Source organism: Haliotis asinina, chromosome 15 (genome assembly GCF_037392515.1).
Source record: "Haliotis asinina isolate JCU_RB_2024 chromosome 15, JCU_Hal_asi_v2, whole genome shotgun sequence".
NCBI classification, from domain to species: Eukaryota; Metazoa; Mollusca; class Gastropoda; order Lepetellida; family Haliotidae; genus Haliotis; species Haliotis asinina.
Genome location: NC_090294.1, coordinates 21,086,233 through 21,097,084, shown reverse-complemented (window position 1 = coordinate 21,097,084; position 10,852 = coordinate 21,086,233). Strand labels below are relative to the sequence as shown.

General features: G+C 39.8%; 1 protein-coding gene across 1 annotated transcript; it reads left to right on the top strand.

The window, feature by feature from the left end:
• Window positions 1–772: 772 nt before the first annotated feature.
• Window positions 773–7,992, top strand: LOC137265512 (uncharacterized). The gene is made up of 5 exons (XM_067800926.1): window positions 773–915; window positions 4,324–4,474; window positions 4,717–4,841; window positions 6,383–6,521; window positions 7,105–7,992. Exons 1-5 carry the CDS (start codon window positions 858–860, stop codon window positions 7,229–7,231), a joined length of 600 nt encoding a protein of 199 aa, XP_067657027.1. The 5' UTR covers window positions 773–857; the 3' UTR covers window positions 7,232–7,992.
• Window positions 7,993–10,852: the final 2,860 nt, after the last annotated feature.

The window sequence follows — 10,852 nt, the reverse complement described above, 5'->3', positions numbered from 1 at the left end:
TGCATGCCAGTATCATATAATAAGGTCAGGTGGTTTGCGTATAATCGCACTCCGATGACGAGGCTGATTTGTTGACCTCGGCCAAAGGTTCGTCTGACTTTTTAATGAGTCACTTCCAAAAAGAGGTCGCTTCGACACAGGAAAGAATAGCTCCATGTCGGTGTGGTATGCGTGTGTTTATGACTGTCATAATGGGTTTATATATGATAGCAGGGGGCATTGCTTGAAGTTGATGTGATGTGTTGATGCTCGTCCAGATCCAAACACTACTTCCAGTCACAAACACGTCAACAACACTTAAAGCAGTAAACACCACCAGGGACTTTTAGTGAGCAAATAAATGTCTCTACTACAGTGAGAGATACCAATAGCCATCGAGTGAGTGAGTGAGTGAGTGAGTGAGTGAGTATGCAATTATGTATGATTATACGCCACTTTTAGAAATATTCCCACAATATCACTTTATAAGCTGAACGTATTTGCCATCCATATATTTATGAACCGGAGAAATTACATACAGGGTAAATATCGTACATTATTCAGCCAATCATTGGATCAAAACTGGAAGTGTGAAACACCGTCACACAGTATGTAAATGAACTCAGTGTTTTGTAAACTAAGCATCGTTTAAATCGGTTACTTCCCGGCGGAATAACTTTAACATTTTGGACCAGCCGAACGCTTGTCACCATCCACGATCAACTCTAGCTTGACTATTGACTCAACGGAAGCTATTCATTTGTAAAGTAATGGTTTGGCTGACATTTACCTCAAGTAGGTCCCGCTGTCATTAACATTGCACAGCCATCGCAATATCTACATTTCTGTCCGATTTCCAGACTAACACTTTTTATCATATGGCGTCCATAATGAAGACGTGCTTCATTCTATCCGTTGGGGTGTTGGTGTGTTTGGGTAAGTCTTGTAAATCAAACTTTATCGTTTTCATTGTTTACATAATTGTGTTGAAGTCGTGGGAACATTCAGATGTTGACAGATTACTGTATAATTGTTTGTCTAATTATGAATAATTCACATTAAGCAACTGGTATTTCTCTTTCAGTAAACAATAGTAAATCAAGGGCGTCTACAACACTTTCCACACAAATTAATTTTAATTAAACTGAGTATGTTTGATTAAGGACAGTTTCTCCTGTTAACAGACATTATGATCAATCACTCACATTGTGAGTTCGTTAACAAGTATCTTTCGTTTCAAATGATTTATTGTTTCTATTGACAATAATAAATAGAATAAAATAATTATAGCTCACATAGACGAATGTACATGGGTTATGGTGACGGTGGGTATGGTTCCAGTCATTTCGTCATTTACTCATAAATGGTCAACCGTCAACACAGGAAAAGCGGAAGATTGATCACGACGCTTTAACTGTGTTTTATATAACGTGTTTAGTATTCTATCATTAGATGCAGGAAAGCAGCATGTGTTTTATCAGGCCACCTGCAAGTATGTTCCAGTCGCAATATAATCGCTGGTTCCTGTCGCCTTTTTTATAGCTGGGTCTAGAAGCTCTCTTAGCGCTAAGATCGTCGTAAGTTACTGTTAATGTATGACACTTACGACTGTCTTAGCGCTAAGAGAGCTTCGAAAATCTACGCCATGATTCTATATTCATGTAGTCAGTAATAGTGATCGTAAAGTTAGCTTTAAAGGTATCGATTCTTATGTGATGGACAGATGTTGCGGGCAAATTATAGCAAACAGTTGATACTCGGACGTGACACTAGAATTGCAGACGTTATGAAACAATTGCCAGGAAAATGGAAACAGTCGCCTAAATGCTTCGAGTCACATCTATGATACTCATGTCGAATACGTAACTATTCTCAGTTGATTCTTATTTAGTTTCCATAAAAGGTTCATGGCAGAAATTGCGGTAAACGTTCACATTAGGACCATACTAAACTGACGTGCAAAAGAAAGTATACACTAATACCAAAACACTATATATGTGTTTTGTTTTAATGACTAACTTGATGCAGTGATGCGGTGTTCAGTGCTGAACTTTCAGAAGACCCAGTTCGTCAGACAAAGACAAGAACGAGACGCACTAATAACGATTTTCAGGGATATTCATACTTGTAAGGTGACAGGACAGACCCAGTGATATCATACTTATGCCAGTATTTGTTTGACTCCGATCGAGTCTGGACTAGACAATCCAGTGACCAGGAACATGAGTATCGATCTGCGCAACTGGGAACCGATGACATGAGTCAAGTCAACGAGCCTGACCAACCGATCCCGTTAGTCGCCTCTTACGACAAGTACTGTCGCCTTTTATAGTAAAATTAGAACAGTATTGATAATACTTTTGATAGTGAAACGGACGGTCAAACTTCACGAAGAAAACCTCCCTTTAGAGTTCACGATTTGAGCATTCCACTCTAATCCGCAATGCATCGCAACAATAATTACACTACACGGTGACAGTAGTCGTTGTCTCACCCACACTGCACTTTCCAAACGTATTATGAAATTCTAGAAAGGACAAAGCTGTTTTGTCGCGGTATCACTGTCGCTCGCAGAGAACATCCAGTCTCGATCATCCGTCCTAACATGTCATTGGGCGTTAAAGGTAATTAGCGATGTAACACATGCGAAAAGATAACGTAAGTCGGTGATGGCACCACGAGAAAGGTTAAAGCGTGACCTGCCGTAGTGGTTGTCTGACACTCCACAGCAGTACCCTGCTTTGTGACGGCCACCTAACATACCGTAACTAGAAGATTGACATCCATTAGACATCCAGAAACATATTAGCGTATTTACTGGTTCTGTTAAAAAAAAAGCAATTTAAAATTGTTCAATGCGCGATAACGTGATTGTTTGACGGTTTACGTTGCCGCAGTTTAAATATAATTATCCTTCAGTTTGACGGGAAAAATATAATAAGATATGTTCAGACTTAAAATAAGCAGTGTAGCCGAAAAGGTATCTAGATATCTAAACTGTAATTCACCGTTTTCCCTGACATATAGTTTCTGAAATGACATATTTTACAGAAAATATTCCAAAATTATAATCATAAAGTGTAATAAAAAGGAGCCCAGCGACTATCTTCATTTTCACCAAGTTGTGGAAATCTAGACTCTACACATAATCTCGTATTGTTTATAAGAGATTCGAACTTTCTTCATCTACTACAGATGACAGACATCTCAAGTTTCAGCTTCATTGGCCCAGCTGTTTCTGAATCTGTGACGTCACACACAACGTGGTCAACTTCCTTGCACTGCAGTTGCTGTCTGAAAACAGCCTTACCTTAAACGTTCCAACATGATGTTGCTGCCATGTTTGTTCTTAATGACCCGCCCATGATGCCTCAAACAGTGGATAGGTTAGTGTGGTGCTAATGCCGTTAGTACCACTGGAATTCATGAATAGTTAATGAATAACTACGTAATGAGTTTAATTGTACGATAGTGGGTCATTACAGCTTCATAGTAATGGATCATGGCTGTCACCTACCTCAGACTGGTGACCCGAATAATGCACTCAATCACCTACCTTGAATGTGTGCCAATCAGTGGGCACAAGTGTCTCAAGAATGTCCCAGCAAATGCAAGAAACAACCCTTTTATTTCAAGCACGATTATACTGAACAGCAGAAGAAACGCAACTCTGGCTCTTTGTCAAGTTTTAAATAGAAGATATAAACATAAACACATACATCTCTTCATTTTCATTTGTTTTTACTCTGCCCAGTATAGCTAGGTTACCGCGTGTTATTCAGGTGGACAGTGAACTTGCACCGGCGGGGCAGAATAAGCTCACAAATTCGCGGACAATTTGTATCACCTCTATGTAACATTGATTCATAAACAAAGGCTCACAGTATAGTTGGAATCACAATGACCTCTACATGAACTTGAACTGCTTTGATGTACAACCACTTTAGAATATGTAGTACAATATCCTGGCAAAAATGGTGATGGTCAGCGACACGACATCGACAATAGATTTACTGTTTGTTCTGGAGATTTCTTAGGAGACAGGACATTCTGTAAGCACGTAATGTTTTGTTTATGTGGAAGATGCTGAACATAAAAAAACCCAAAGCAAATGCAGTTTCACAATTTATTTTACAAAACACATAGCATGTACGGCAAACCATGCTTATTTTGCATTTTGGGTGTAAAGAAACAATGATCTTTTTGTCAGTTTCTTCAGGATCTAATAAGTATTTTTGCCAAATGTTTCTCCTAGTTCCTAGAGTAACACGTAACTGGTCATAAAGTTTCATTATGATCATAAGATTGCTCCAGATTCTAATGACCCTTCCATACATTCTACAGGTCAAGCATTTGGTTCCCATGGCAACCAATGCCATCACAAGAGATTCCGCAGGTGCGCGAAAGCCATATCGAATCTGCAGATTCCAATGATTGAATCCAAGAACCCTGAAGCGTTCGGTGACCCACAGTCTGTTGTGAAGAAATTCTGCAGGTAAAGTGTATGGTGATAAACATATATACATATAGTTAGGTCCTTGCCTTCACTTGCTAGTATTTTGTTTTGAGTTGATAAAGTTCATGAACTGCTCTTTGGCTATTATGTTTTCATTCAACATGAAGGTCCACAGAAGTGTGAGCTGTGTGATAAAAACATATGGTTAGGTCCTTGCCTTCACTTTCTGGCACTTTGTTTTAGAGTTGATAATAATCACAGACTGATCTTTTATCAAACAGGAAGGTCCACAGAAGTGTGAGCTGTGTGTACAACAACCTAGCTGACTGCAAGGGGCTCGGGAAAACTGGCGAAGTGGAGGACAGAGCTGGGATGCTGTCCTATGTGTGTGGAGAAGGAAGGAAAGGTGTGTGAAGAGGTGTGTGTTAATCTAGGTATGGGGAAGTGTGTATGTGTGTCTGTGGTGTGTTATGTTTTCTGTTTGACGTGTGTACGTTTTATTTGTTGTATGTGTGTGTGTTGTGTGTGTGTTCATTTTGTATGTTTCATGTGACTTGCGCGCGCGCACGCGTGTCTGTTGTGCACGCACGCTATGTGAATAGATAGTTGTTAATAAGGGACAGCGTGTGCCTGTGTGTTTGGATTATTATATGTATTGTGGGTGTGTTTGAATGTTGTGTGTTGTGTGTATGTGTTTAAGTGATGTGTGGTGTTTGGTTTTGTGATATGTGTGTTTGGGTGTGTGTATGTTGTTGTTGGCTCTGTAGATACATTTTGTGTCTGTGTTGCGTGTATGTTTGTTCATGGTGTATGTGCATTTTGTAAATTGCGTGTGATTAGTGTGTGTGCGTTTTGTAGCCTGTGTATGTTTGTTTTGTGTCCATTTTGTGTGTTTGGTGTTTGTGCATTGTTTGTGCGTGGTATGTGTTTGGTGTGAGGAGATTGTATGTGAGGTATGTGTGTGTGTGTGTGTGTGTGTGTGTGTGAGAGAGAGAGAGAGAGAGAGAGTGCATGTGTGTGCATATTATTTATGTTGAGGGTGGTGCATTGTGTGAGTTGCATCTGTTTGGTGTGTTTACACTTTATATCATGTTTATGCTTTTGTGTATGTTGGCTGTGTATGCGTTTAGGCCACCTCAGACTGTTGAGAACACATACAGCAACACTTTAATGCATATTAATTGCAAGAGTATGCATCAGCTGACCGATTGACTTGCTAATTAGTGTTATCAGACATGACAACAACATAATTGGGACTGTACAGATGATAAGGAACGTCTCTGGTAATCTCTGCAATGGAGATCACAAATGAACCTCATTAACAACATGTTCAATGATTAGCAAGGAACTACCGTGTGAAAATTGGATGTTCATATTGACAAAGTAACAGTCAGGCACTCTAACCGTTTTCATTGACAATAAAGAAACTGAGTTGACAACTGGTGCTGAACTTGCAATGAAGGGATTGGTTCGAACAAGAAAGCATTTGAAATAAGACCCGTATTCTTTAACTTGCTCATTTGATGTAATGTAATGTAATCGCAATGTAACTAAATTAATATGCGATGTAATGCAATAAATCTGAGAGTGGAGTTAAAATGATGCAAATACTAATATTTGTACGCTTCTATTTTAGTATATATTGAGTGAGTGAGTTTAGTTTTAGGCCGCACTCAGCAATATTCTAGCTATGTGGCACAGGTCAGTAAATAATCGAGTCTCGACCAGACAAACCAAAGATCAACAACATGAGCATTGATTTTGACATGTTAGCGAGTCTGACGACCCGATCCTCTTTGGTCGCCTCTTACGACAAGCATGGGTTACTGAAGGCCAATTTTCTACCCCGGACCTACACCGGTCTTTTAGTTTACATTGTACATACAATAGCAGTAACGTGTTGACTAATTTGATCAAACGGCTTCTACTCACACTGATTTCTTTCAGATTTGATTTCCGGGGCGTCCTGTTGGTTTGATAACAACGTTGCTGCCCGGATACGTCACTGTAAGGCCAAACATGACGTCGACAACATCGCTGCCAGCGTTCACGAAGGCAACTTCACCGACCCGTACGCGTTCTGCAAGTAAGGACATAATTTAATTCCTATTCATATATAGTAGCATGAGAACGCTTCACAGAAATCCAGTTAGTATACTGGATGCAAGTGAACAAGCAGGATGTTATATATCTATTTAAATCGTTTCAAATCTAACTATAAACTTCACTATTAAAACTTTCACGTTGAGGTTACCTTGACCCTAGTAGGATTTCGCGCAATGGACGTATCACACACGTAAACGTGAGATCTCATTCTTCCGCCTAAGTACCTGGTTTTAAACACAAAAGACACAAAACAGAATGATATATTTGAAGCTAGTTACTTCAGTATCTGTAATGTTTCATAGAGATTTCATTTGGAACCGAGTACTGCCAAATATGTCATCAAATGGACTTGCAGTGGTTGATGCGACAAACGTGGAAATGCTAAAATCAAAGTGACACATGCAGTTCACCTTAACTTATTGCATTTTACGGCTGTGTTGCTGTTTTAAGATTAGATGAGTTAGTAATAAAACTACATAGATTGTATGAGTATGCATGGTAGTCGTTAGGTCATCGTGAAATGTTTGTGATTGTCGTAATGAATGGTGCCGTCCATGTTGCAGCTCCCTGGACGACTTCGTGTGGGCCTGCATGGGAGACTGGACAATGAAGAGATGCCCATACAACCTGGCTGCCTTCCTCATTCGGACCGTGAACCCAGAGGCACTATCGGCCAAGCTGAAGTGCTGACCTTTCTCTTTCACAGATTAATAACCAAAGTCGGCAGTGTTATATTACAGCAACGCAAGTGAAAAATTGTTGCACTATCTACCATAGAAAATGTGATTCATGGCCAGTCACACTACTTATTTTGTGACATCATTTGTAATGGCGTAATGTCATGACGTAGGACCCACAAAGCAATCTTATAACGGGGCGATTCCATAAAGGATTCCGATATACCCAGTTCATCAACATAACGTCCTGTCAATGCGGCTGCAGAACTGTATTTTGGTTTGTTTGAAACCAACCCAACAACTTTGTCGATGAAATGCCTGCATTGCCCTATGAATGAACTAGCTACGATCCCCGTCAATGTGTCCGTTGACATGTTATATACCCCGATCGTTTCTCTTGACGCTGGTTGCTCTGTTCATGTTTCAGTAATAAATACCTACTGTAATATTTATGCACATCGTGTGTGATTAGTACTGTTATCTCGTTATCGTCTTAATACACTTTGAACAGCATGGACAAACTTTATGAATAATAACTCCTGTTTTTCGTGAGTTCCTCGTTTTGATAAAGACACTTGTACTCCTGTCAAGCATGAAGTAACAGATGTTGTATTTCCCAGATGTTGTATTTCCCAGATGTTGTATTTCCCAGATGTTGTATTTCCCAACTTCTAAACGCCACTCACAGAAAGCAGAGTACACAATTTCATTAGAATACAACAATATTTTTATGGCCTGTAAGTTTGATCTGGTAAATTAAAATGCTTCACACAGCTGATGTTCCTGCAGATGTTTCACCTTTAGTTGATGTTGCTAGAGGTATTGCACTCCAATCTGCAGTCCATATTACTGGTGACGCTTGATCTGATTATTGTTACAATTGATGTTTCACGAGTTATGTTTCTAGTGATGCTTCAACATGTTAATGTTACTGGTGATGTTTGGTTCAGTTAATGTTACTGGTGATGTTGGTTCAGTTAATGTTACTGGTGATGTTTGGTTCAGTTAATGTTACTGGTGATGTTTGATTCTGATAATGTTACTGGTGATGTTTGATTCTGATAATGTTACTGGTGATGTTTGATTCTGATAATGTTGCCAGCGATGTTTGGTTCTAATAATGTTACTGGTGATGTTTGGTTCAGTTAATGTTACTGGTAATGTTTGATTCTGATAATATTACAAGCGATGTTTGATTCTGATAATGTTACTGGTGATGTTTGTACCCATGAAGGTCCCGGGGTAGAAAATGCCTTCAGCAACCTATGCTTACCACAAAAGGCGACTATGCTTGTCGTAAGAGGCGACTAACGGGATCGGATGGTCAGGCTCGCTCACTTAGTTGGCATATGTCATCGGTTCCCAATTGCGCAGATCGATGCTCATGTTGTTGATCACTGGATTGTCTGGTCCAAGCTCGATTATTTACAGACCGCCGCCATATAGCTGTAATATTGCTGAGTGTAGCGTAAAACTAAACTCACTCACTCACTCACTTGTGATGTTTGATTCTGATACTTTAACCATCGATGTTTGGTTCAGTTAATGTTACTAGTGATGATTCAACGTGTTGGTTTTACTGGTGATGTTTGGCTCAGTTGATGTTCTAATTGTTGTTTGATGTTAATAATGATGCTTCACCAAGTTGTTATTGGTGATGCTCGATCCACTTGATGTTATGAGTGATCTTTCATACAGATGACGTTACTGCTGTTGTTTAATCCACTTGATGTTATGAGTGATCTTTCATACAGATGACGTCACTGCTGTTGTTTAATCCACTTGATGTTATGAGTGATCTTTCATACAGATGACGTTACCGCTGTTGTTTAATCCACTTGATGTTATGAGTGATCTTTCATACAGATGACGTTACTGCTGTTGTTTAATCCACTTGATGTTATGAGTGATCTTTCATACAGATGACGTTACCGCTGTTGTTTAATCCACTTGATCTTATGAGTGATCTTTCATACAGATGACGTTACCGCTGTTGTTTAATCCACTTGATGTTATACGTGATGTAATAATTAATAGTGATGTTCGATTCACTTGATGGGGATGTTTCGCCGGATTGATTTTACTAGTGGTTTGATGTAATTGATGATGTTTGATTCGGTTGTTTCTGATGATGTTTGATGCTATGAGTGATATTTGCTTCAGCTGGTATTACTGGATATGTTTTTCACTCAGCTGATGTTAAGGGTGAGGATTTCTTCAGTGATGCTATGCTTTATCCGGTTGATGTAAGTAGTAATATTTTTTCTAGTTGATGTTATGAGTGATAGTTGGTTCAGTTGATGCTACTGGAAATGTTTCACCCGGTTCTTGTCACATCTTGTGTTTGACCGAATCGATGTGATAATTGCTACTAGTGATGTTCGATTCAGCTGATGGGGATGTTCCACCCAACTGATGATGCTTGTGGTTTGATGTAACTGAGTGAGCAAGTATGGTTTTACGGCGCTTTTTGCAATGTTCCAGCAATATCACGCGCGGGACACTACAATTAAGCTTCACACAATGTATCCCTGTGGGGAATCGAACCTGGGTCTTCATCGTGACGAGTGGACGCTTTAAAATCTAGGCTACCCCGCCGCCCCGATGTAATTCACGATGTTTTATCTGTTTGTTGCAGATGATGTTTGATCAAGCGGGCGTTGTTGTTTGCGTTGGGCTGTTGTTTTATCATCATGTCGACTGGTTCATTAGAGGATAGTATACATGATATACATATATCGGCGATGAAAATCCTAAGCCTACGTGCTACAACCTATATGCGGACACCTCTTGGTCTAATGATGATGACAGGGATATATTACTGACAAAAACTAAAACCAAATCACAGCATTCAAATGTTAACAGGATGGAACTCACAAATGCAGGTCCACCGTCACGTTTATTGAATACTGGTGTCAAAGAAATATAATTGGCAAAAATTACCTAATCATACCATCCAATCTACTGTGTGCTACCTCTGGTCGTAGCCTTTGAGGATTCTGAGTGCGGTAAAGGTGTCAAAGTTGAACCAGTCCCGTAAATACCTCTCAGGTCCCAGGAGAACAAGAGGATGCAGACTGCCGCACTTCGTTCTTGTCCACGTGTATCCTAGTGTTAAAAGCGTTCGCCACTCCGAAGACCCCGGTTCGATTACCCACATGTACAATGTGTATCTATGGCGTCCCCCGCTGTGATATTGTTGGACTGTTTCTAAAAGAGGCGTAAAACTAGGCTCATTCGCTCATAGGCTCATATATACATATATACATATATAATATAATATAATTGGCAATGGTGACTTGGTTAACTGCTCGTCATCGTAACCTGGCGACGTGGATCGTTCTTCACTACATCAATCACTAGTTTGCCTGTTCGAGAAACTCTTGTACCGCACCGTACTTCCTCTAATAAGTGCCCAGGTGCGTATTTTTTCTATTGACTCACAGACCTAATGCTCATTTAGAGGCCTTTTTGCTCTAACTGGGTATAATTACTATGATTGTTAGTGAGCAACTTTACCCCCGGCGCTTATTCCAGGCTCGGCGCTTGTAAGAGGAAATGCTTTATTTATTGTCCGCTGTTATACTGTACGTTAAACAACGAACAAACGAAAACATCTCAACAAACAGCGTGA

What these genes read in the sequence shown, in the direction of transcription:
- LOC137265512 (XM_067800926.1), top strand. Translation starts at nt 858, where the DNA reads ATGGCGTCCATAATGAAGACGTGCTTCATTCTATCCGTTGGGGTGTTG. An exon ending in GTTGTGAAGAAATTCTGCAG is followed by an intron (nt 4,475 to 4,716) that starts GTAAAGTGTATG and finishes TTTATCAAACAG; the next exon opens with GAAGGTCCACAGAAGTGTGA. An exon ending in GACCCGTACGCGTTCTGCAA is followed by an intron (nt 6,522 to 7,104) that starts GTAAGGACATAA and finishes TCCATGTTGCAG; the next exon opens with CTCCCTGGACGACTTCGTGT.